We start from the raw sequence: 27466 nt of genomic DNA on the forward strand, positions 1-27466 counted from the left end.
TTTGCAGAAAAGATGAAGAAGGCATAGTATTCATTCAGTCTTTCCCTCTCCTTCCCAAACACACACAATCTTTATTATATTACCTCTGAATTATGATTTAATTTAATATACATAAGAAAAATCAAAGACTAGACACAGGTGATTCAAATATGTTAGCCAAAAAGACACTAAATAAAATTATGTAGAATACATCAGTCATTCTGTTTTCCTCATAAATCTTGAAAACAAAAACTGGTCTTAGTTTCTCATTTTTAATGGGCTCCTCTCCTATGAATTATGTAAAACTTCCAGAGATATAAACAGCTCTATATACAAAGAAGCAGTGTGGCAGTACATGTGACTTTACATATCTTTCACTAGAAAAGAAAAATCATGAAAAATTTACTTTGAACCTGTTCTTCAATTCTAAAAGGAAGCTAATTTGAAAGATTTGGAAACCTCACTGAAGTGGCCAAACTATTTTTTATTTGAAAATAGCATAAACATCTAAGTTGAGCTAAGCCATGAGCTAAGCTGTCTTGGAAAGTGGAAAGGATACTTCCGCTGTCCCTAAACTTTGTCAGGGAAGCAGATGGGGAGTGCCAACCCCAGAAAGAAGAATGAGTTTAGTGTAACGTCCCAACTGCCGTCGAGTGAGAACAGCTCACCAAGGAGATTTAAACTGGTCCATCTCCCTAGAAGGTAGAAAAGTTAATTATGACATCATTCTTTTTTTGTTTTGTTTTTGCTTTCTTTTCTCCTCCCCTCCCCCGCCCCCCACCTTCATCCTGATTATTCCTACCTGGTATTAGTTACCTATTGAATATTTTCAATACTTTTCTGTTTCAGAGCTTTAATCTGTCACTTACCTGTTTTTAGGTTATAAGAGGTGAGGCTTCAATTTATTTTGTACCATTTATTATTATTTTTGAAAATGTTTATTTTTGAGACACAGAGAGAGAGAGAGAGAGAGCGCGCGAGCATGAGCGGGGGAGGGGCAGAGAGAGAGGGAGACACAGAATCCGAAGCAGGCTCCAGGCTCCGAGCTGTCAGCACAGAGCCCGACGCGGGGCTCGAACCCATGAACTGTAAGATCATGACCTGAGCCAAAGTTGGACGCTCAACTGACTGAGCCACCCAGGCTCCCCTGCATTGTTTGTTATTAAAAATTTTTTTTGATAAGAGGTGCAGAGAGCTTCAGTGAGTATCCAAAGCCACAACAAAGAAGTAGAGGAGCCTGGATTTGAACCCAGGCAGGTTGATCCCAGAGACTGTGCCCCTTTCCTTGAAGCTGCACTGCCTCACCAATTTTCATACCTTAGTAAAGAACAATCAGTACAATGGCCTGAGCCTTCTGGCCGTTGATGTCGATGCATATTTATCACCCTGTGTTAGACTCAGCAACCTTAGGAAATAGGTTTAAAAACCGCATTTTGCAGACAAAGAAACAGTTGCGTGCAGCTGACTTTGCCAAGACTGCGCAGCTGGCACTCAACCCCGATCTCATAGCTTGTATTTAAGGCACGTTTCCATCTATTACCTCATTTAAGGACTGTGCCAGGCTCAGAAATCTCTCAATAAATACTTTCTGCTTGAACGGATGGATCTGCACGCTTTCCGTAAAAGCTCGGCAAGAGGCAGTTGGGGTAACTAAGACTTGAGAAGTTAGGAAGCTTGCTGGGGTCACTCAGCTAGGAGGTTGTGGAACTAGGCCGTGAGCCCAAGTCCCCCCACAGCGGGACGCTGCAGGGGATGCTGACCAGCTGTACGAGAGGCAAGCTGCCAGCAAGAAAGGAATCCTCAGCAGACTGATCGTTAAAAAATGCAGCTCTCGTGTGCACTGAAATATCTGGTAGTGAAGGTTCTTCATGCCTGCAAATGGCTTTCAGTGGTTCAGAAAGAGAGAGCAAGCAAATATGAACAGTTTGTGGCTCTAGGTGAAATTATACAGGTGTTCATTTTACTGTTCCTTTAAATTTTATGTACAGTTGAAGTTTTTCAAATAAAAAGTTGGAGAAGAAGGAAGAGAAAGGAAGGGAAGGGAGGAAGGAAGGAAGGAAAGAAGAAAGGAAGGAAGGAATAGAGGCAGGAAGGGAGGGAGGAAGGAAGGAAGGAAGGAAGAGAGAAAGAAGGAAGAAAGGAAGGGAGGGAGGGGTATTCAGGAGGTGTATATTCACCTTCTGATTCTCCGATTCACATGCACTGACAACTATGGAGTCCATCTACTGTCTTTTGACTATCAAGTGATTTACTTGTTAAAATTGTTAAAATATAGTGTTTGTACAGATGACACTCACTGAAAAAAGCCAATGTACTGGCACCTATAGACATATTTTTAAAATTTATAGATAATCCTCAAATTTAATCAACTATTTTCTATGTAAAGGGCAGCTATATTTCTAATAAATCTTGCAATGAAAATTTGCTTCCTAATTAAATATATGATTCTCTTCTGTGTCAGAAAAGGAAATAATGAAAGTGTTTGAAATAAGATGATTTAGCAAGCATGAATTCATTTTGGATGACCCATAAGATTTAGATGCTCAATAGTCTTCACTTCTATCATAAAAATCATTTTGATGGATTACTCACTGGTAGTTTTCTTTTCTTCTCATTTGTGTTTAAAGACCAAAAAATTTAAATACTACACGATAGAACTGAAAATTTACAGAACAAAAGACCCAATACTCAGTGAAATTTATTTGTAATACATGCATTTTACAGTTAATTTGGGGGACCTTTTTATTTATATTTTGTATATTTTAAAATTTATGATTGTTAAACCTGTTTTTTGAATAATATAAGCTAGAAGGGAGGAAATAAGTCATTTCCTTCTTACCCATCATTTAATATTTGGGTTGGATTTCCTCTAGGTTTCTTTTCAGTTCATAGTGTTTTTTTCTTATTTACATGGTTGTTTATTTGTATACTTTTTTTATCTAGCTTTTTTTATTTTTATTTTTTTTAAAGATTTTAGTTTTAAGTAATCTCTATACCCAGGGTGGGGCTTGAACCCACAATTCTTTAAGATCAAGAGTCACATGCCCTTCCAAACCAGCCAGGCGCCTCTGTACCTTGCTCTCTTTAAATAACACTATCTCATAAGCATTTTCAGTATTATTACAGTTTTAAAAATCTTTTTCAGGGAGGGTGAATAAAAACAATAACGAAGAAACTCTGAGAGGATATAGAAGAAATCAGGTAGAGACCGAGAGGAACTGGGTAGGTAGAAGACAGGGCAGGCTTTCCAACTGAATACCGCTGTATGTTTCTGACACACAGACTTAATTTTTGACCTGTGCACATATAATGCTTGTTAGAAATTTAAAGAAAATTATTGGAAACATTTAAAATTTGGGCATAACTGGGGCACCTGACTGGCTTAGTCAGTTAAGCATCTGACTCTTGTTTTCGGTTCAGGTCGTGATCTCACAGTCTGTGAGTTTGAGCCCCACATGGGGCTCTGTGCTGACAGCCAGTGGAGCTGGCTTGGGATTCTCCCTCTCCCTCTCTCTTTGCCCCTCCCCCACACGCATGTTCTGTCTCTCTCTTGAAATAAATAAATAAACTAAAAAAAAAAGAATAAAATAAAATTTGGACATAATATTGTATTAAATAGATGGGTCAACAGTTTATATTTATTTACATAGTTCCTCAATTATGGGACTCTCAAGTTCTGTTTAATTTTTCCTCATATGTCAGTTTGTGTTTTTAAATAATTCTGTGTGTGTCTGAACAGTTGCCTGATCTGGTTTGGTCACTAGTTGAAATAATCAACTTGCAGGCCATACGTTTATTTTTACTTTTTATATTGTTGATAATTTATAATCATACTTGGAGACTAAATCCTCAGTGATTTCCTTTTTTTCCCGCCCTGTGTGAGAACCACTTCTCTCTTCTATATCAGAAATCTCATCCAGTGTTAGGTTTTGCATTGGTATGTTCTGTTCTTTTCCGGGGAAAAGAAAATGCCCTGACATGTGTTCCATGTATTTCTTGGCAACTTCCATCCACTGTCTAGATCTATTTAGGGAATAGTGAGAACGTTTTGGGCCAGACCATGACATGTTATTGACAATACATGTGTATGACAAATGCCCAATTCCTGGGGGTCTTCGTATAAATAATAATAAACATTATTGTAAACTTCTACATGTATTTAGAGTCCTCTGCCTCCAGGATTGTGGTCAACTGGGTCTGAGACTGAGAATTTTGGTCCACGTCAGCCTGGGTCAGCCACACAGTGTTACCATTCCCCTGAGCTGGTAGAGAGGGCTGCCTGGCCTTTCCAGCCTGGTTTTTTGCAGCTACTGCTGTCTCCACCCTCTCCCCATTAGTGCTGGTGGCCTACCCTGGCCACCTGAGCATGCCAAGGAGAAAGGACCAGGACCTCAACTCACCCCACAACAGCTGCAACACTGGCAGTCTCCGCACAGGGTCCCCAAGAGGCCGTTGACCACCTGGATGGCACAGAGAAGCATCTGGACCCCGCCTATGACCAGCAGGATGGAGAAGAGGGTCAGATGCCAGGGAACCACATCGGCAGGCTGCCGGCACTTGCTCCATAACGCCTCATCATTGAGGTAATCCCTGTCCAAAATATGGAGGAGACAGGAGACATTTGTAAAACATATGCAATACGCTGGGCTACAAAGACACCGTAATGATTTTTCTTTTGCAATACTTTCCATCCCAAACATAAGCTCCGTAAGAGAAATGTCCCATAATGGAGCACCTGGGTGGCTCAGTTGGTTGAGCATCTGGTTCTTGGTTTGCTCAGGTCATGATCCCAGGGTCATTGGATCAAGCCCCACATTGGGCTCTGAGCTGAGCGTGGAGCCTGCTTATGATTCTCTATCTCCCTCTGCCCCTCTCCCCCATTCACACACACACTCTATCTCTATTAAATTTAAAAAGAGAAAAAATAAAAAAAAGAAACCTATCCCATAATAATAATTTTAAAAACAATATCTAACATTTTTATTAAATATATACTATGTGCCAGACTCTGCTCTAAATGTTGTACACATATCAACTCATTTTTTTCCGCATAGAAGCCTTATGAGACCCTTCTCATAGAAACCTAATGAGGAACCTTCCATTTCACAAATAAGGACATTGAGGCACAGAGAGGTTAAGTGGCTTACCCCTAGGTTGCATAGGTACTAAGTGACAGAGTGGTTTTTGTGAGGGGACCAAAAGGATGGGTAAATCCAGTATCTATGAGGGGACTGGGAAAATGAAGATACCCTGGGAGTAGACTCTTACAAATGTTCATGGCCATTATCCTGCCAGTCGTTGTTAGGGACCATTTGGGCTTTTGACAAAATTATCTGTCAAGTCTAGTGGCCTTGTAAAGTACAGTCATGTCAAAGGGACACTTAAAGGGAAGAGCTTAATGTTTGAAGGCCTAATTCTAGCCAAATTGCGAATTTTGCTCAACTGTATTTTTGGTAACATGTAGGGATTCTGCATGCAAAAAGATTTAATTAATTAAAAGGAAGAAATAATCTGCTGCCTTAATACATAGTTTATAAAATTTTGAAACAGGAGAAACTGAAATATTTTATAAAAATATATATATATTAGGAGTTTACTACAATATAAAGGGCATTGTGTCTTGAAGGAGAAATGGGAAACCTATTGTCTTTCAGACAAAAACAAGAGTAAAAGTGGATAAATGCTGTGGATTACTATAATTTTTTCTCACATTCTTAGAGCCACAAATTGGTCTCTACCTCTGCCTTTATGTATCCTCTATCCTTTCAAGGACTCCATGGGAAACTCTTTCTGGCTACTAAATTAACATCTACTCCTGTTTCTGACAAATTCCCCAGTGCATCAGTGCTCATTTTAAATACATTCCATATTAAGATTTTCAAAAATCTTTGGAATGATGGAAGATACCCTGGACTTTAATAGAGCACAAGGAATAAAGGAAAGAAGGAGCATTTTGCTCTTGATTTAAAAGTAAAACACTGCATTGTTTGGAGCATTGATTCACTTTTCCATAGCTGCTCATTAACTGTGTGACTTGTGTTCTTATCTGTAAAGTGGGAATAGTATCATTAAATTGTAGGGTTGTTGTGACAATTACCTGAACTAACACTAGTGACGTGCTTAGGACAGTGCCTAACATATAGTAAGTGCTCAGTAAACGCCAGTATTTTTATTATTTTACTTAACCTGAGCAGTGTGGTCTAAAGGAAAGAGACTGGTATTTTGGATTGAGTTGAACCTGGGTTTGAATCCAAGCATACATCTTACTCTCTGTGTATTCCTCATACAAGTTACTTCCCCCCACCCCCATAGCATCAGTTCTTCATCTATAAAATGGGCTGAGAACAACCTCACAATTGTGAAGATTCACAAAGATCATGTACTGTATGTTATGTACCATTGTGGAAAACTTCCTTTTATTGTAATTACTCGTAAACACTCAACTTTCTGTTCCGCATTTTTCGATGTAGTCCTGTCTATCTTTACAGTTTTCAAACTTGACTATAGAAAGTCGTGAAGACACAATATTTTCCAGGCACATTTTATAAAGAAAGGATTCTAAGATGAAGCAATTGGCGATCCTGAGTTTTTTTCCCTCTGCAAGAGTTTGTGCAGAGATGGGATGACAGCACCTCCTGGTGGCGAAATTGGTGAAATGCTCACGGGGGAGCCTTGGAAGAAAGGGTGGAGTTTGGGCACCTGGAGAAAGAAATCCTCTCAGTTCCACCCACCTCATCCCCCACAAACCACCATAAATACGCATTCCAGACCCTTCTTCTCTCCTCCCAGATTCTCAGGGCCTGAGGCTCCCCGAAATGTTGGCAATGATTGTTGTGGCCAACTCCCCAACCCCACGAGACAGTGGGCCCTAATTTTTTGTGGAGAAAATCATGTTTCCACATTGTGTGAAGCAAGGAGAGCTGAGGCAGTTTAAATCCACTTGACTGGAGTTTTAAAGCATCCCATTATTGTGAAGGGTATTTCCATCTGAGCTGTCGTAATCCTGCCATATCCGTATAGAAAGCCATGGGTTTCATGAGACTCACCTCTTGAAAACAACAGAGACAGCTGACGGAAAGAAGAGGGGCTCCCAAATGCTTTGCCTGGCCCACTCTGCCTGGCTTGTTCTGGGGTCACATCCCCTGGGACAAATTCCCCGATCCTCCTCCTGCCCTCAGCTGACGTGGGTAGCCCTTCTGTGCCTCCCAGCTTTCTGTGTTTCCTCTGGAAGAGCACCTAGGACCCTGTGCTATCACCGTCTGTCCATTTTCCTGTTTTTCTTTTCAGGGCTGTATGCCCATGTGGACAGAGACCGTGTCTCCTAACACGGTCCCCAGTTCCAGCACAGGGAGTGATCGATAAATAACGGCAACTGTCACGTACTGGTCCTGCCCACGTGCTTTACATCATCTTTCTGAATCCCACAAGGAGGTGTTCTTTTACTTGAACGAGGCCTTGCATAGAGTATAGCCTCCACAAAACACTCACGGAACGAACGAACATATACACAGATTAAGAGGTTGAGGCGAGTGAACGGAAGTGCCTGGATTTGGCCTTCGGTCTGTCTGACTCCGCAGCTAATGTTCTTAATCATTACACGAACTCCCTATGTTGAGTGATTATATCCCTTCGGTATATTTGAAATATGATTTATTTATTACATTTGATTTATACAACATATTTATAATAGCTTGTCAATTAAGGTTTACCTGTACCATGATAAAGGGAATAGTCTCTTTGAGCCTTCATGTGACTGGATGAAAAGATAGGAATTAAATCACAAAATCATTATGAATGCATAACGTTTCAGAAAGCTCTAATGCGTAATCTGTTCACGGTAATGAGTTATATTCACAAAAATGAATAATAAGGCTGAATGTTTAGCAAACAGCATGTGGCAGTAATTGTGCCAAAGGCTTTCTGTGCATCGCGTTCTTTCATTCTTGCCTGAATCTGTGACGCAGAGCATGCTGTTACCCCATCTGACAGAGGAAGAGCTGAGAGGTCAATGCACTGCCCACGATGACCCCACTGGTATGTGGCAAGGGTGTGACTCGTCCCTAAGTCCAGTCAGGCGAAGAGCGAAGCTGCTTGACATCCATGAGTGTTTCGTGCTTCCTGAAAGCTGGAAACCCCGGGGGGCAAGCCCGCATCCCCCGGTCAGTGTGGCTTTCAGCTCTAGGGAATGTGTTCAAGAGTAGCTTAGGGGGTTCCTTGCTGATGAGCAATCTCTGAAGTACAAATGCAGATGGTCTAAACCGAAAGTCCAGGCAGAACATTTATTGTACTCACTTCTGTGTTTTGGTGTGAAAGAGCTCGCCACACCTCACCTTCCCCAGGGAGCAGGCAGGGTTACAGCCAGAGGGGGGAGTGCTGTGCTTGGCCGTGTCCCTTGTCCCTCCCCCACTGCTATCGTCCTTGGCCTTTCCTCTGGTTCTCCCTTCTGTGGCTGTCCCCATGCCTTGTGCCAGCTGCTTCCCTTTCAGCAGCTCAGGGTCAAGGTAGAGGTAGCCAATTGTCTTAGAAAGGAAGACCTTGGATGGGAGGAGGTCCTACTTCAAAGGAAGGCAAGAGGGTGTATCTCAAAATGTCCTAGGTTTCTTTTTCCTTCTAGGAGGCCTCTTTAGTATGGTTCTCATGACAGAGAAAGTTAACTGTCTTTGCTCTTTTTTTTTTTTTCCAACGTTTATTTATTTTTGGGACAGAGAGAGACAGAGCATGAACGGGGGAGGGGCAGAGAGAGAGGGAGACACAGAATCGGAAACAGGCTCCAGGCTCTGAGCCATCAGCCCAGAGCCTGACGCGGGGCTCGAACTTACGGACCGCGAGATCGTGACCTGGCTGAAGTCGGATGCTTAACCGACTATGCCACCCAGGCGCCCCAACTGTCTTTGCTCTTTTAACAAGATTGCCAACAAACATTTCTGAGGGAAAAACAAACAAACAAACAAACAAACCCAACCTAGGCTATTCCTATGGCATTGAGGAGCCCTGAATTTTGTGCCCCAAGCTGGAAATCTTGGAGTCCAACTCAATAACCTGCCCCCTATTTCCTCACACCTAATCCTGATGATTCCATCTCAGATCTCTGAAATCTGTGTCCTTTGGAGCCCAGTTCCACTGCCTCGCTGGTGATAACCTTATCAGGATCATTACTCCAATCTCCGACTTTTGTCTCTTCTTACTGAGCATGTCTTCATCCTCCACATCACTGACATTACAATCGTCCTAGAAATCCCAGGTGGCGGTGGCATGTCCTGCTTGAAGTCCTCTGCTGGTCCCTGAGGTCCCAAAGTTCTGGCCTACCTGTCAACCACGTCCCCAGGTGGTGTCCCCTTCTGTTCCTCTCCCCCACATTCACCCCGAGCTTCAGGCTTGCAGTAAACAGATATTCTCTGAGCATGTTGGGCCTTTTCATGGTTGTCTCAAGTCCTCCTCTTCTCTCTGCCTGAAATATGCTTCTCTTCCCTATCTGGAAGGCACACCTTTGCCCATGTCCCCAAACCAGCCCATGTCACCTCCTCAGAGAAGTTTCCCTTGCACTCCTCCATTTCGTCCCTTTCTGCATTGTGAGGGTGTGACCTGTGTTGTCGCTCTAACTAGCCCTGCGCTCGCTGGGGCAGGGGCCACATCCATCCTTGTCTGCTTCACGTTTGGGACAGGCTTCAGCACAAAGTAGGGTACTGGCCAAGTGTGTGTTTGCTTTTTCAAATGCTCCTTCTGCTAATTACTAGCTGTGGAGCCCTGGGCAAATTAATCTTTCTGAATTTCATTTTTCTACTGCAGGGATAAGAATTCTCAGTTTTATTAAGAAGATTAAGTGAGATAATGTGTGCAAAAACATTTAGCCCCTAAACACTGAGAAGGAGAAGGAGGAGGAGGAATAGTAGGAGGAAGAAAGGGAAAAGAAAGAGAAAGAGAGAGGCGGGGGGGAGGGGGGAAAGAAAGGAAAGAAATAAAAAAGAAGGAATGAGAAAGAAAGAAAGAGAGAAAGGAAGGGAGAAAGAAAAGAAAAGAGAAGAAGCAGTGGTAGTGGCTGCCACTGCCATTTGGTAATAAGGAAAGAGTGACAACTGTCCTAGGTCCTTATCTTCAGGCTCATATAAGTGATTAATACTTGCGCCTCACTAGTAACTGTGCATGTGTTAGATTTGTAGCTATGACAACCACGTCAGTGTTTATGCACTGGGATCCCATGGATAAGAAGAGTCCACGGAAGCAGAGACCCTGAGCTATGCCACACGGAGTCTATAATCGACACAAAAAGTAGAGAGTGCAAACCAATATCACTTATGTTCTAGAAAAGCCACTGTGACTTAGACTCTGAAAAATGGATCTGAGCTTCAGTCATTAGGAAACAGCATTTATGGGGTGCCTGGGTGGCTCAGTTGGTTGAGTGTCCATCTTTGGCCCAGGTCATGATCTCTCAGTTCGTGAGTTTGAGCCCCGCAGTGGGTTCTTGGCTGTCAGCACAGAGCCCACTTTGGATCCTCTGTCCCCCTCTCTCTCTGCCCCTCCCTTGCTGGTTCTCTCTCTCTCGAAATAACAGAAGAAAGGAAGGAAGGAAGGAAGGAAGGAAGGAAGGAAGGAAGGAAGGAAAAGAAAGAAAGAAAGAAAAAGAAAAGAAACAGAAAGAAAGAAAGAAAAAGAAAGAAAGAGAAAGAAAGAAAAGGAAAAAAAGAAAGAAAAAGAAAGACAGAAAGAAAGAAAGAAAGAAAGAAAGAAAGAAAGAAAGAAAGAAAAGAAAGAAAAGAAAGAAAGAAAAGAAAGAAAGAAAAAGAATATGAAAGACCATTTCATTTCTTTGGGCAAGTCACTTGTCCTCTCTGGGCCTCAGCTATCTTCCCTCTGAAGGAGAGTTAATAATCCCACAAGTTTTCTGTCAGGATCAAATGAAACATGTGGGTGAAAGCACTTTGTTAACGGAAAAACACCAAGCAACCGAGGTTCGATTACTCTTATAAAAATTCAAGCTGAGCCCCTGCAGTCCGAGGGAAGGGTTGGAGCTGCTGTGGGAGATAAGGTCATAAAGGAATGTGAGTTCTTGCCTGAGAAGATAGGACACAGGATGTAGGAGACAATGGAATGCTGACAGGAGCCTGCCAGGTGGCAGAGAGGATGCCATGTGACACATTCCACCTAGATCCCCCCCCTCCTGAGAGCCTTATCCTGTGCCAATCTTGGCATATTTTACGCCTTGTACAGAGAGAGGACTTGCACCTTCTGTGGGATTAAATTCCAAAGTCAGGGCGTGAGGAGAACAAAACAAAACAAAACCAGAAATAGTCAAAATCACTCTTAAATAGCCTATCGGTCACCTGGAAAGCGTAGGCTACATGGTTTTGTAATAAACCCCTACACAGCGATATTTGATCCCATGATAGTTTGAAGCCACTATGCAGACATGGTGGCACTCAAACCTCTCTCCTGTCAAAGAATTATCAAAGCCTTACCGTGAACAGAGGAGGGTGGAGAATTCTGAAATGTGCCTGCTTGCCTGCAAAGTTTATTCTGTTCTGTTTGTACTATTAAACCTCTCTGATCTGATACAAGTTAATGAATGGGTTAGTTGTTGTGAGAAGACCCGATGCCATGTGTGAAAGCATCTATCACGGAGTAACGTGCAGTAAAGGGCTATAATGTGCATGAAAACTTGCTTCACCAAAAGGACAGAGGACTTTGAAAAGTTGTTTCCTGTCCTTCCCCCACGCTGGCATTTCCTGTAGTGGCCCACAGACCAGCTGTCACTCTCCTGACCTTGGGCATGGATCCCATTCCATCCCAAGCAGGGAGCGGGTGTGCCAGGGAGGGTGTTAGGCTCTAACGCTATTGTACTGCCTTCGGGCGTTACTGGGCAAGTGTTGTGTTTCCTTTCTCCGTCCTTTGTTTTGGACATAGATTTATTCTAATTGATTTTGAGTTTGTCAAGGGTGGTATCATTCACATAACAGTAAATACAAAAGCATGTTTAATACTGCGCTTCTGTTGTTGATGGAAATAATAGGAGAAGGGTCCTTAGAAGGAGACGTAATCTGTAGTTTCATAAACTCTCAGGGGAAGAACCTCAGGAAATGGATCTGCTGTCTGATTTCTATGCTCATGTAGGCTAACCCCACGGCAGCGGGGCCCCAGCAGTCCTCTGCAAGGTAAGGGGGCACAGTACAACCATTGCCTTTGGGAATCCCTGCATGTGATGGGGATACTAGAGGCCTGTACTCCTGTTTAACTTTTTTTTTAAATTTTTTTTTAATGTTTATTTATTTCAGAGCATGAATGGGAGAGGGTCAGAGAGAGAGCGAGACACAGAATCTGAAGCAGGCTCCAGGCTCTGAGCTGTCAGCACAGAGCCCGACGCGGGGCTCGAACCCACGGACCGCGAGATCACGACCTGAGCCGAAGTCGGACGCTTAACCGACTGAGCTACCCAGGCGCCCCCTCCTGTTTAACTTTAGAAGTAGGGATGATACTTTACATGAAACTCTTGTGAGCTGTATCATAACAGAACCAGTGCCCTCTGTCTCCTCATCTAAAGCCTGCTTTTGAAGTTCACGTGTAGAGTTAATAATTGTTGTCCTACAGATTTCTTTAGGCACGGTCCCATCGTCCAGTGTAGGGGCACCTCACAACCACATTTCCTGACCACCTAGATGTGTCAGTCACTGTGCCAGGTGGTAATGAACAAAGCAGAAATGGCCCAAGCCCTCCTGGAGGTCAGAGGCTGGTGCAGCACTGTCTCATAGACTGTCTGTGACAGTGGTAATGTCCTTTATCGGTAAGGGTCAATGCAGTTGCAACTAGACACATGTGGCTGCTGATACTTGAAATACTGATAGTGTGATTGAGGAATTTTAACTTTATTTCATTTGAATGAATTTAAGTTTGAACAGACACATGCCCGTGTCTACTGTGGTGCACGGTATAGTCTATGGGCAGAAGGGTGTGTAGTCTAAAGACACTAGAACTCAAGGGCGCCTGGGTGGCTTAGCCGGTTAAGTGTCTGACTTCAGCTCAGGTCATGATCTCACGATTCGTGAGTTTGAGCCTGGAACCAGCTTTAGATTCTGTGTTTGCCCCTCTCCAGATCACGTTCTGTCTCCCTCAAAAATAAACAAACTTCAAAGAAATTTTTTTTTTTTTAAAGATACTAGAACTCAAAAGTTGGAAGATAGGAGTTTGAGCCCTGCCTCTGCCCGTAACCAGCTGTGCGACTTTGAGCAAGCCAAAATTATTAAGCCTGCCTTGGCAGGGTATAACTACCGCTTGCGGTTGTTGTGGGGATTAAATTATAAATTTGTTGGGGGGGGGGGGAGTACTTTATCAGCTACAGAGTTCCATGACAACATGCAGTGTTATTTTAACCAGTTCTATTAATATTAAGTCTTGTGAAGAATCTACAATATTCTCAATGTCATTTTCCATAAATTTGCACCTTAAAAGATAGTCTACTCATAGACGATCTAGGGAGCCTTTGAGCCCTGTTAGTGAGTAATCATTCTCGTTTTCTATTATAAGATTTTCAATGGAAGCCACCACTTTCTGTTAACTAATATTATTAGTTGCCTCATGTCGCTGCTCATAAATGTTGGGGTGTCAGTAATGACACTCAGGCCAGCTGAAGCACCCCCTCTTGGTTATTTCTCCTGGTGTCTGTCAAAAGAGCAATTAAAAGGGCCCCTGGGTGGCTCAACTGGTTAAGCATCCAACTTTGGCTCAGGTCATGATCTCATGGTTCGTGGGTTCGAGCCCCGCATCAGGCTCTGTGCTAACAGCTCAGAGCCTAGAGCCTGCTTCTGATTCTGTGTCTCTCTCTTTGCCTCTTCCCTTCTCACACTCTGTCCCTCTCTGTCTCTCTCTTTCTCTCAAAACCAAATAAACATTAAAAAAAAAAAAGAAAGAAAGAGCAATTAGAGTGAGATCTTGGGCAACTTCACTCCACCCCCTCTCCAGCTCTGCTTCAGAGGAGCAACATGCCTGACACTAGTCAAATGAAGGTGACAGGACCGATGCAGGGTCTCCCTTGGGCCATTTACCTGCCTTGTGGGGACACGTGGACATCACAGGGTGCACCTTACCCATCGTGGAAGGGGTAGCCCCACGTGCTATTGTCCATGAGACATTTAGGACCCCTGTTGATGGAGATGGCTGAGATGACAAATGAGTATCCAGCACCCAAGAATCCAATCACAGCAAATATTGTGGAGGTGAACATCTGAAAGAGAAGGAGAGAGACAGGTGGGTTCTTAAGGTGTTCCAGAGGTTACCCTCAGCACACCTAACCAACCAGTCTGTCGTTGAGCATAGTGTCTCCAGGGAAGTTATGGGGTAAGAGCCAGTCTTCACAGTAGGTGGGACCTGTGGTGTCTCCTAGAATGAATTTTGGTATCTTTTTTCCCCTTCTTCTCCCCCATTCCCATATCTTTCTTTACTATTCATTGATGATTGAAGTGCTAGTTATGGTTGATACCTTTGAACCATGGTTTTTAACCTTGTTAAGAATAGAATCTCCTCCTGATCTCTCTCTTTCTCAGGACTAATATGAAAGGCTGTCTATTACAGAATCAAAGAATCTTAGAATTGGAAGTGATCTTAAAAGTCTTCTGGTCTGGGGTGCCTAGTTGGCATGAAATGGGCGTGATAAGGCCTGCCTACAAGGTCTGTTGTGAAAGGTAGACATGACAACTTAAGTTAAATGTCAGGGGCTCCCCTTCTCCCTTCCGTGTATTACTAACAATCTTATCACAGAATATCTTTGGGCAGGGGGCGGGGCAGGGATGGGTTTGGGGGTGGAGAGGACCTGATAGTGCCTGGACAATTGGAATCTATGTAATAATGGAGTTCCACTTTAACAAATAATGGAGTATTTGTTTTCATATCATATGTGAACGTATTTTTGGTGCAACTTTCCAAGACTGACCTCTGCCCCATGTGCCTTATAAAGTCTTATCTGACTTCCTATGTCAAACTAACCATCCTCTCTTTCATCTCTTACCCCAGTACCCTGGACTATATAAACTTCTGTCATGGCACAGTGCCCACAAGACATTTATGCATAGCTTTTTGTGTCCGTCTTCCCCAACCAGAACATAAGCTCCTTGCCATCATGGACAATGAGTTATTTGAAGATAGGTAGGACATTGCTTTACCCTGGCCATCATGTATTTGGTTTTTCTTCTTCCCACCTTTTCAAAGGCACCAAATAACTACTTGTTGGATGTTTTCGAAGACTATGGTTTCGTGTTACTCATTATTTGACATTTTCCCTTTGAGTTTTGTGTCTAGGGTAGCCAAAATCCATTCTCACCATTAGTAACATTACTGAACATAATCTAGGTAAGAAGTAAATGAAAATTTTGTTCAGTTTATCAAGTTAGAACAGGCCATCTCTTTTCCAAAGGATATCCAAAGGATATCTCCAATTTTGGAGATTTCTGGATTATATGAAGTTAAATAGGCTTCACTCCTGTTTTACTTCTAAAAATCTTTGTGATACGCTGAAGTCAGTGTACCTCCAAGAAGGGGATATACTATGTATGCTGGAATATAAGCAAAATTATTAGCTCCCAAGTTATCACTGATAAGTGAGGAAATTGCCTCAGAGTTGAGTCCTTATTTTGTCTATCAGACAATAGGGCACTTTCTCAAATACTTTATTTTGAACAACCAAGTACCGCATGGGGGAAGACATCGGTCAGAAACAACCCAAGTAATGTTAGCTGAGAGAATTGTATAAAAATGTTTTTCTGGGGGAGAGAAAAACAATTTTTTTTCCTGAACACTGATGTATTAATTATTCTAGGAAGGTTGGCCTCACAATTTCTAGTTCTGAATGTTACAGTTAACAAACCTTTTAAAGGGCATTCTAAATGAGCATACGTAGTGTTGACAGTTGTGGGGATGGTTAACATACACCTGAAAGAGAGGTGTTCAAATACTGTCTTTGTCTGACGTGAATTGCTATTGGTGACTGAGTGAATTTTCCCCTGACAGCATCATACATGGCTACAAAAATGTTGTATCCAAACTTAAATGGAAGGGAAGATGTGCTGTGGGAAACTCTTGTTGGCTCAAAAGGTATCTTTAGTAGTAGCAAAGACCTGGTGTCAAAAAAGCAATAATACATTTAAAAATAAATGAGTGGGGGAAAGACTTCTTTCAAAATCAATGTATTAAAATTTTATAGAATGTGATTAAAATGTGTGCCCATCATTCAAAGTTTGTATATTAATGTCAGTCGAAGAGCTTAAAAAAATTTTTTTTTATGTTTATTTACTTAGAGAGAGAGGGAGAGAGAGAGAGAGTGAGCCTGAGCGGGAGAGGAACAGAGAGAGAGGGGGACACAGAATCTGAAGCAGGCTCCAGGCTCTGAGCTGTCAGCAGGGCTTGAACCCACAAACTGTGTGATCATGATCTGAGCTGAAGTCAGATACTCAACCAACTGAGCCACCCAGCCACCCCTCAAAGAGCTTTTTAAAAAACTTCTTTATGGAAAAATAAAAGATGGTTTGATATTCAGTTTTGCCTTATATTTGGGTGTATATGGTGATTTGCAGAGTTTCCTGGTCTCATTGGAACCTATAACTTTTTTTCCGTGAGTTCTTACAAGAACACCTTTTGGAAAATGCTGCTTCAATTCTTAGTGACAGTTTATCTGCCTAGTTCTCTGTCTCTGGGCCACCTCCATGTTCCAACAAAATTGCTGGTCAGTTAGACACAGCTGATGTAACTCTAGGAATGGCCAGAACATTCTAGTACAGCAATTAAAAACTTGTGCTCAGGGCAGTTTCTTCTCATGTTACCTTTTTTCATTTCAGAGTCAGGCTCTGAATGGTCTGAAAACATTTGTTGACAGTACAGTTCTTTGTGATGGATTGGGTTGTCTCAATGAAAAGCAGATTCTGTGAAGAAAAGGTCTCTTAAAGGTATCTTAAAACTGGTTAAAAGTCTTCAAAAGCCAGGATTTCCACTAAATCAATGGTTAAATACGCTTATAATTAATGTTTGTACAAAAGATCCCAAAAACCATTTAATGCAATCATCTCGCCTTTTAGCTAATAAAAATAGCTCCATTCAGTGAGAACCTTAGATGCCTTATCTCATTTAATCCAGGGTTGAACTAAAACAACCCAGGGTTTCAACATCTGCTGAGTAGTGAGAGAAGTCTGACTCGCTATTCCTGCTGTGTGAGCTGAGTAAAGGATTTTAGATTAGCACTCCTGGAACATTTTAGCAGGCAAATATTTAAAGATGCAGAAAGTGAGTACAAATGCACACGTTCTTCATGTTAGGCAAGTCTGAGTAAATGAAAAACCAGGTTAGTAAAAAATATCAGTTAGATGGTATTTCTCTTTGCAAGCAGTCTCCATCGTAAGCACCTCTATACCAGTACTGTCCAGTGAATTGAAATGAGAGCCACGTATGCAATTTAACACTTTCCAGTAACTACCATTTAAAAACTAAAAGCAAAAACAAACCAAGACAAACAAAAAAAAAAACCACCAGTGAGAATAATGTTAATAATATGTTCTCTTTAACTCAACATATTCAAAAAACTATTATTTCAACCTATAATCAATATGAAAATTACTAATGAGATACTTTACAGTTTTTGTAGTAATTCTGTGGAATCTGGTGTGTATTTTATACGTATGCTACACCTTAATTTAGATCAGCCACATTCCACTGCTCAATAACCCCATGTGAACAATGGCTGTCCTATATTGGACAGTATAGTCTAGAATATTTGAAAAATTGATCTTTGGTAGCAAAAGTTTAAAAGACATATGGATATAGTGTGCACTGAATTTATGATTATGGGTACTCTTAGGGAGGAGGGAAATATGATAGAAGAGAGGAGGAGCACAGTGACTCCCAACTGAATCAATAATATTTTACTTCTTGATAAAACTATCTGAAGAAAATGCAGCATCAGGTTACAACCTCAGAAATCTACTGGTGGCATGGTCTGATTTTGTATCCAAATTTGAAACACTTCCTGTTAAAATAAAGAAACGACCCAAACTGATTTTTCATCAGTTTTCCAAAATGGATGAACCATATGAAGCAAGGTATACTTTTTTTTTAACTTTAAAAATAAAAAATAAAAAATAAATTTAAAGTCTCTTTATTTTGAGGGAGAGGGAGAGACAGAGAGCGAGCATGAGTGGGGGAGAAGCAGAGAGGGAGAGAGAGAATTCCAAGCAGGCTTCTGCACCATCAACACAGAGTCCAATTCGAGGCTTGAACTCACGAACTGTGAGATCATGACCTGAGCTGAAATCAGGAGTCGGATGCTTAACTGACTTAGCCACCCAGGTGCCCCAAAGCAGGGTATACTTTATGTCCCTTTGCTTTAAATAATTTCGCATTCAGAAGTCTTTAAAAAATTATCAAACTCACTACTCAGACATATTATCAGTCTTAAAACCACTAACTTTTAGTTATGTTAAAGATAACTATATCATGGGTTTCATGGTAAAAAATTTTTCACATTAAAAGAAAAGTTATTGAGCTCAAGTTGAATACACGAGGGTAGACATTCTAAATTGTTGTTAAAGTAAACAGGCACGGTGGGGGTACTTGGGTGGCTCAGTTGGTTAAATGTTGGTTGGACTCTTGATCTTTGATCTGAGCTCAGGTCATGATCTCATGGTCGCAAGATCTAGCCCAGCCCTGTGTTTGGCTCTGTGCTAAGTGTGGAGCCTGCCTGGGATTCTCTCTCTCCCTCTCTTGCCCCCACCTGCTCACGCACGTGTGGTCTCTCTCTTTCACTCAAAATAAATAAATAAACATTTTTAAAAAATAGGCAAAAGGCCTGGAAAAATCTATGGAAGGAGACACAAAATTGGGAACAGAGGTAACCTCTAGAGAGAGGAGCTGCCAGACTTTTGAGTCAGGAATGTGAGGCTCCCTTTGTAGGTTTTGTCCTATGGCAGTGCTTTCCCTAGTCAAAATGAATAAATAGTAAAGAGAGGCACCACTGTGCAGTGGTCAAGGGCGTGGGTTACAGACATATTGATTTGGGTCTGAGTCTTGGTTCTCTCCTTTATGACCTTGGGAAGTTAGTCTTTCTAAGACCTCCATTTCCTCTTCCATAAGATAAGGCTCAAAAATAAGTACCTGCTCAGGGAGATCATTATGAAAGATAGGCTAATTGATAGTAAATAGGAAATCAAAAGTACACATGTCCACAGGATCAGATAAGCTCCAAGTGGGGTAGGCTGTTAGATAATGCCCAGTACTTCACTGATAGGATACCTAGAAATCTTTTTTGTCCTACTTCTCTTTTTTTAAAGTTTATTTATTTATTTTTTGACGGGGGGGGGGGGGGAGAGCGAGAGAGCACGTGGGAGCATAAGTGTGGGAGGGGCACAGAGAGAGAGGGAGACACAGAATCCGAAGCAGGCTCCAGGCTCTGAGCTGTCAGCACATAGCCTGACACGGGGCTCGAACTCAGGAACCGTGAGATCATGACCTGAGCCGAAGTTGGATGGTCAATCGACTGAGCCACCCAGGCGCCCCTCTTTTGCCTACTTCTGAGTTTTGGATTATTTCCTATGACATTAATAAGCACTTGATAAATGTCATTATTATATTGTAATGTTTTTATTATCATATCCTGGCACACTTTACTTTCCACAAATACCGAGAGCATCACGCTCGGCAGAAAAATAACAGGCCAACTCTCAGAATGCACGTTCTGTTCACATTGTTAAAGAAATGTGTTTAAGTATATGCTGTAAACACTTCCCTTGAAAAAGAAGATAAACATGCCCTATAATGAAATGCCCTCGAATTCACCGTCTGTCAGCTTTAAAACCTTCCTCTCCGGCAGGCTCTGGAGGCAGAGGACATGGGATTGGACCCCAGCTCTGCCGCTGCCCATGGTGTGTTCTTGGCCAGTTGTGTACCTAGGTTGGCTGAACCCGATGGAGGAACCACTGGGGCCTGGGAAGGGAAGAGGAAAATGGGTGGCTTGGGGACATAGCGTTTAGAGACTTGAGTAGTAGCAACGTGTTGCGGAAACATCTCTGATGGGCGTGAAGGTTCCTCCTTAACAATTATTCTGAGATATATAGAGATGACCTGATGCATTTTTTCCCCTTTAGGATGTTAACGTTCTGTGTTTTCTGCTTCGCCACACTTGGGAAGTGGGGGAGGGCTGGCGGGGTGGAGTGTGGTGAGCAGAAACTTAACTTGAACGCACCTCTGTTTCCTTAGTTATGAAACGGGGGGTTTAATGCCTAACTCAAAGAGTTGGTGTGAGAATTCAGCCTGATAAAGTATAGGAATCACCTGAAATCCCTCCTGAGCATTCATTTGCTTCACTCATTCAGCAACCATTTGTGTCCTCACTACCCAGCCACCTGCTGCTCCTCTCCCCTCCTGGGCACACGGATGCTTGCAACATCTTCCCCCATCCTTGTAGTGTCCTTACGAAGGGACATGTGTGCATTATCCCTTTCACAGCAGAGGATTTTGAAGCATAAAAAACATTTAGTTTTTTATTTCTTCTTTCAAGATATTCTTCATATTTTATTTCTTCTTTCAAGATAATCTATTTTTTCAAAAGAACTGTCTTTTTTTACAATTTTTTAAATGTTTATTTATTTTTGAGAGAGAGAGAGAGAGAGAGAGAGACAGAGCGTGAGTGGGGAAGGGGCAGAGAGAGAGGGAGACACAGAATCAGAAGCAGGCTCCAGGTTCTGACCTGTCAGCACAGAGCCCGACGCGGGGTTCGATCCCATGAGCTGTGAAATAATGACCTGAGCCGAAGTTGGCCGCTCAACGGACTGAGCCACCCAGGCGCCCCAAAAGAACTGTCTTTCTTAAATTCCCCTCACACTGGCTGTCACACCAAAGAATGCAGATGTAAAAGAGTCAGTGCTTTTGGCCTCAGGAAATGTTCCCTTCAGAAGTGCTCACACAGGAGGTGTCCCTAGGGGGCACTGGTGAGCCAGGCACTGCAGAAGTGCTGACTCCACGTTGAATCGACTGATTGCAGAAGTGATCAAGATCCTCCCTGGAGAAACGTCAGTCAACCATCTGGCCCTGCCTGTGGGTGGGGTGGGCCTTTATCTACCTGATACGAGTTGAGGATGCTGAAATGTTGGCCTGCCCCTAATATCTCCTTTATCAATCTACCCTTCAGTCCCATTATTAGATACTCCTTTGAGTCAAGGCCAAGGTCTTCAAATATCAGTTTTTTTTAATGTTTATTTTTGAGACAGAGAGAGACAGAGCATGAGCGGGGGAGGGGCAGAGAGAGAGGGAGACACAGAATCCGAAGCAGGCTCCAGGCTCTGAGCCATCAGCACAGAGCCCGATGTGGGGCTTGAACCCACGGACCGCGAGATCGTGACCTGAGCTGAAGTTGGACGCTTAACCAACTGAGCCACCCAGGCGCCCCAGGCCAAGGTCTTCAAAAGACCTGTTTTTTTTTTTTTTTTTAACGTTTATTTATTTTTGAGACAGAGAGAGACAGAGCATGAACGGGGGAGGGTCAGAGAGAGAGGGAGACACAGAATCTGAAACAGGCTCCATGCTCTGAGCTGTCAGCACAGAGCCCGACGCAGGGCTCGAACTCACCGACCGCGAGATCGTGACCTGAGCCGAAGTCGGACACTTAACCGACTGAGCCACCCAGGCGTCCCCAAAAGGCTGTTATTAAAGCACAGACTTAACATGAATGAGTGGATGAAATTAAAAGAGATCCTAGGGACTCTGAGAGATCTTTTTTTTTTTTTTTTTTTAAAGGATTAGTGTGCCGGAGACCCTGACCAGCCACAGATAAAGTGCTGGGAGGCCACTGAGAACCTCTTGTAGGGGAGGAAGGGGGTGGAGACCCAAAAATAAATCCCCCATCTGGGTTTTCAGAGCCCACCTCAGAAGCCACCTTCCTCTCATAGTTTTTGCCCTAGGGCTCACTTTTCTCAACTTAATTTATTAAAAAAAATTTTTTTTAATATTTATTCTTGAAAGACAAAGATACAGAGTGCAAGTGGGAGGGGGAGGGGTAGAGAGAGAGGGAGACACAGAATCCGAAGCAGGCTCCAGGCTCTGAGCTGTCAGCACAGAGCCCAAAAAGGAGCTTGAACTCACAAACTGTGAGATCATGACCCGAGCCAAAGTCAGAGGCTTCACCGATTGAATTAAGCCACAGCTTAATTTATTTAAAAGAGTGCAGCCCCCAAGTCTGGGCTTCAAGTTTGCTCGGCCTCAGAGGAGAGCTGGCCTCCATTTTCTAGTTTCACCATGAAATATTGGTTAGGTGATCTCAAGATTTTTTCCAGCTCATTGTCTTGCTTTATCTGTACAACCACCATATCCTGCTTCTACTATCTATTGATTATCCTGGTTTTACAGCCAGGGAAGGGGAAGAGAATGATGCAGTGACTTCTGAAAAGTATTCCAGAAAGACTTTAGCAAGGAAGAGAGGGCAGAGAGGCCAGGAAACAAATGAGAGCAAGACTGTGGAAACAGCGACAGGATTTAGCGCCATAGCCCTTGGCCTAATTTGTTTCCATCTCATAGGACTTTGTACCTAGCTGGATTTCTTAAACAGTGTTCTGCAGAAGCCTAGTGTCCCTTAAACATCTGGAGGGGAATGCTGTGAGCCTTTGGAAAAATAATTTGAATCTTCAGCATTATAGTACTAATCAAAGTATGCTGCAGCCTTTTCCTTTTTGTCTGAAAAAATGTTTTAGATTCCTTTCTTTAAAAATGATTATTGCTTGGTGCTCCAGAGCCTGAGAACATGAAGGAAACAGAGCTCTGAAACAGAGGCATGAACTCAAGAACCCTTGGAGGACCCTATAGGAAACACTCCGCCATGCCCACTGTAGGCCATCATTGTGTCAAAATGCAGGCCCACAAGTATCAGGTTCATTCATCTTTTTATTTTTTGAAAAAGAAGTAGGATATCTAAATACTTCTGTAATATCTCTATTTTCAAAAGCTGGCAACTGATTAAGGACCAAAACAAAAGAAAAAAAAAAAAAAAAAGAAAAGGAAAGAAATTTTGCTGGCCACCTAGAGGGTGGCTGTCCCTGCATCCCTGGTCCAGGGTGGCCGTGGCTGGTTGTCTTGGCTGACAGTCTGGCAGAGCTGGTCCTTTGCTGGGCGCTGCCCTTGTGGACTATCGGCCAGTCATTTGGAGGAGTCATCCTCAACCCACACCAAGGGCAGATCCTTCGTGGGTGGGGGAGTCGGTTGGGGAGCTCAGACAGACAGCCTGAATTGGGCAGACCAAATGTTTCAGATTTTATTAATGCAACTGTGCTTGTAAAAATATGACTTTTCTCCCATTCTTTTGGACTTCGTTTAAGTCTATTTGAAAAACAACGTTCGCACAATACTTTGAATATTATTTCACTTTTCACTGTGGTTATATATAAACCTAAAAACAAAAAGTAAACAAAACCCTTGTTTTGATACTGGGTAATCTTCAGCCTTCTACTCAGTACCAGAGAATGAGCTGTTAGGTTTCTAAGCAATGACTCTTTTTTAATTTTCATCCAGTTTCTTAATTGCCCGTTCTTTTTCAAATTCTCATCTTTAGCTTATTCTCCAAAAATCCACAAGGTGTAACAGGATTACATTCAAAGAGCAAATGAGTTACATAATTCTTCATTTCCCTTATAATTAATTATATAAAAATATACACGTGTAAAACACATGTTATGCAACTATAGCAAATAAATCATGGTTAATGTTTACATCTCTTTGTAAATGATGATTTTAAATGTTATAATAATCAATGCCAAAAAAATGATCAGTGCTTACTTGGGACTCATGATGGTGTTTAGAAGGTAAGAGCATTCTCTTTGAATGATCTTTGCACGCAGAAAACCGTAACTGTATGCACAGTATACCAGCCTCAGCCCTTCATATGTGCTCAGTGAATATTTTTTTATTAAATAAAAGAGAAAATAGTGATGGGGAAGAAATGTTAGAAAAGATTCTATTTGGGAACAGATAGCTATACCTTTTCCTTTAAGAAGTTAAGTTAAGCTTGAGTAATTCATCATTTGGGGTTCATGAGCCTGTTAGAAGGACAGTTGAACTTCAGGGGGGCAACGAGGGCAGGAACCGTCCTGACTCATCAGCCAGCCGGTAATTCCAGTTTGACCTTCTTTGTTTTTGCCATCAGTGTACCCGTGTGCTCTTAATATTTTTCTTTAAGACAACTCTCTGTTGCATTCATTTATATCACCACTAGGAGTGAAGAGCTAGAATCATTAGCAAAGACAGTGCAGTGGTTTTGAACTTTTAGTTCTTGTTGCTTGTGTTCCTGGAGCCTGAAACTTATTCCCCCTTTGTTTTTTGTTTTTTAAAGTTTATTTGTTTATCTTGAGAGAAAGAGGAAGTGTGCATGAAAGAGAGTGGGGGAGGGGCAGAGAGAGAGAATCTCAAGCAGGCTCTGCACTGTCAGCGCAGAGCCTGATGTGGGGCTAGATATCACGAACTGTGAGATCATGACCTGAGCCGAAGTCAAGAATCAGACGCTTAACTGACTGAGCCACCCAGGCGCCCGTTTGTTCTCCCTTTGTTAAAAAGGGGGATTATGAGGGTTTGGGATGGCAAAGACCTCTTTCCAATCAAAATTGAATATTCTCTTGATAAAATCAACAGGACTGAAGGAGAATTGACAAGGGAATAACTTTCTATGCTATTGAAAGATACAGCCCACCTGACTGCCAGCAGAGCCTGTCCCATACTTGGGAAACTCTGATCTAGTTCAACATCTTAATTATACAGATGAGCAGAGGGAGGCAGAGGGCAGCACAGTGACTCGTCCAGGTGCAGGGATGGGACCCAACCCCACTTCCCAGGCTGGAGTGGTGATGCCTAATCTCTCTAGCTCACCTACTGAAAGATGCTTGACTGCACGAAACAAGAAAGGAAACAGAAGTCCTGAGTCAACAACGTCTGGGTGAAAGTGGGGAAGTACTGGGCACGGAGGCAGTGAAACTGGCAGCGGTGTAGATGGGGAATTTAGAGGGCTGTTGGGGAGGGGCTGTTATCAGCCCTTATGCTGCCCTAACTCCCTTTACAGATGAGACAATGCAGGCCAGAGAAGGGAAAAGACTCGCCCACGGTCTCAGGCCTCTCAGTGGCAGAGGGGAGACTTACAGCCCCCATTCCTGCCTTCCATGCCTGCCATTCTTTTTTTTTTTTTATAAGTCTATTCATTTATTTTGGGGGGGGGGTGCAGAGAGAGGGAGAGAAAGAATCCCAAGCACTCTCCACGTTGTCAGCATGGAGCCTGTCTCAGGGCTTGATCCCATGAACTGTGAGATCATCACCTGAGCCGAAACCAAGAGTCAGATACCTAACTGACTGAGCCACCCAGGCACCTGCATTCTTTACATGGCCCCACTCCAGTTATCTAGCTGTGACATCCCTGCCTCTTTACAAAATCTAAAATGATACTCATATCCTATAAGTATCGGGGCTTTTTAGTGTTTAAAATTGCATTATTATTGTTATTTTGCACCAGCAAGAAATCCATATTTAGGTATGTGCCAGCTGCCTACAGAGTCCTGCCTGGGGCTGGTGATGCATCCCCATCCCCACCATGCCAAGCACAAGAAGACAGTGCACCCTGGACTCATTCTGGCAACTGCCTTCTGGGTTAACTTACCGCGAAGCGCTTCCCACAGCTCTCGTTGCCGCAGCATCCACAGCAGTCATTGTTCTTCAGGCCCAAGAACACCAGCGCAGGGAAAATCATCTGTCAGCAAGAGAAGCACCTCAGACGGGGTCTGACATGAGAAATGGGAGCCTGTGCCTGCCTGGCTGTGAGTGGAGCTATGTCCGTGATGCGGGACTCAGGGGCTAAAAGGGTATGGCGAGAACTTACAGAGCATGGCTGGTGCAGTAGATGGAGTATTAACTGAGTATTACTGTCTAGTTTCCATGAGGCCTAGTTGCAGCTTCAGTGAGGCAAGACTTCAGGACCTGACATCCTGAGTTTCCATTTACGTGGTAGGTTAGGATAGCGATAAGAAACTTGTCTGCAATCGTTTTGAAAAGTGAGTCTAGTCTCTCTCTCTCTCTAAATTGGAGGTTCCCATCCTCTACTGGAAACAAGGGGTAAATGTATCATTAGTGAATGAGTGGAAGAGGAATCCACCAACACCTGCTTCTTTTGGTGGTTTTCAGTCAATCAGTTTGCCAGAAAGTGTGTGTCTACAACCCCCAGCACTATCTTGTTAGCATATAGAAATCAGGGGGCGCCTGGGCGGCTCAGGTCATGATCTCGCGGTTCGTGAGTTTGAACCCTGAGCCTGGCTCTGTGCTGACAGCTCAGAGTCTGGAGCCTGCTTCGGATTCTGTGTCTCCCTCTCTCTCTGCCCCTCCCCCACTCGTGCTCTGTTTCTGTCTCTCAAAACTAAATAAACATTGAAAAAAAATTTTTTTAAATACAGAAATTTGGCAGCCCTCAGTCTGGTTCGTGGAATTCAATTGACCCACGAGAACTGCCAGCCCAATCTTGGGAATTCATTACTTATTAAATTTAGTGGACACGCTCTCGTCAGGTCCTAATGGAGAAGGGAAATCATTAAGACACTGACTTTTCATCATGCGACGCTTGGGCTTTTGTTAGCAATGAAATATCTTCTTGTTCAAAAGTACCCAATTTTTAAAAGGATTCGACAGAACTCTCTGGGGGGATTTCAAGGCTTCCCTACTCACCAAGACCCCGCTTCCTAATATTCCTCCGAAAAACCAGACCTCTTCAGAAAGGTGGTCGTTATTGTCTATCACTTTTCCTCCAGGGAAGAATAACAGGATGTTAGCCAGGAAGCCAAACAAGGCGAGGGGGATGAGGGTGCCCCCCAGGCACTTGGCGCAGTCCCCCGTGCACATATTGGGGAAGCACAATACAGGTCTGCGATACAAGGCTCTTCAGCGCCTCCTTCACGGGGTCTCTTCAAAGTTATCAGCCAGAGCGTCCTTGTAAATGTCCCCAATTCAATCCGTATTTTGGAGCTGAGAGCCAAATCAGCCTGTGAGCTGTGTCCTTGGAGTTGCTTCTGCTTCTCAGATGTAGCACACCCTTGATGACGATGGACATTTATACATTCTCCCTGACCTGAAGTCCTTTTTTTTTTCCTGCACTCCATAAATGAGATTATGCGCAGAGCAATAATTTTGCCATGGAGACCAATAACCTCTGTTAATAATCCACCAACACAGGCAAGACACTCACATTGTTGCAATCGAACACAGGGCTGGAACAAACAGCATTTAGAATTTGTGCACCTTTAATCTGTCAATGTCACTACCCAGATAAGGAAATATTTCCCCCAGGCTCTTTGTAATCACTGTATAATTGAGTTGCATCCTAAAATCATGTCTCACAAGTACTTAATGGTCTACAGTGTGTGTCTTTTTGTTTCCACTGAAAGCCTGGAATGCAAAAGAATTATCCAAAAGAGCTTCTGTTTTCCTCAATACGAAAATAACAATTTGATGGCCTCAT

General features: G+C 42.9%; 1 protein-coding gene across 1 annotated transcript; it reads right to left on the reverse strand.

Annotated features, from left to right (window-relative positions):
* Positions 1-443: 443 nt before the first annotated feature.
* Positions 444-27186, reverse strand: TM4SF4 (transmembrane 4 L six family member 4). Its single transcript, XM_043595159.1, has 5 exons — positions 26677-27186; positions 25622-25711; positions 14052-14188; positions 4380-4569; positions 444-674 (listed from the first exon to the last, which is right to left on the reverse strand). The coding sequence occupies exons 1-5, from the start codon at positions 26848-26850 to the stop codon at positions 657-659; spliced, it is 609 nt and encodes a 202-aa protein (XP_043451094.1). The 5' UTR covers positions 26851-27186; the 3' UTR covers positions 444-656.
* Positions 27187-27466: the final 280 nt, after the last annotated feature.

The sequence above is a fragment of the Prionailurus bengalensis genome, chromosome C2 (genome assembly GCF_016509475.1).
Source record: "Prionailurus bengalensis isolate Pbe53 chromosome C2, Fcat_Pben_1.1_paternal_pri, whole genome shotgun sequence".
NCBI classification, from domain to species: domain Eukaryota; kingdom Metazoa; phylum Chordata; class Mammalia; order Carnivora; family Felidae; genus Prionailurus; species Prionailurus bengalensis.

What these genes read in the sequence shown, in the direction of transcription:
- TM4SF4 (XM_043595159.1), bottom strand. Translation starts at nt 26,850, where the DNA reads ATGTGCACGGGGGACTGCGCCAAGTGCCTGGGGGGCACCCTCATCCCC. An exon ending in TATTAGGAAGCGGGGTCTTG is followed by an intron (nt 25,712 to 26,676) that starts GTGAGTAGGGAA and finishes TCTTGCTGACAG; the next exon opens with ATGATTTTCCCTGCGCTGGT. An exon ending in GGCTACCCCTTCCACGATGG is followed by an intron (nt 4,570 to 14,051) that starts GTAAGGTGCACC and finishes TATTTTGGACAG; the next exon opens with GGATTACCTCAATGATGAGG.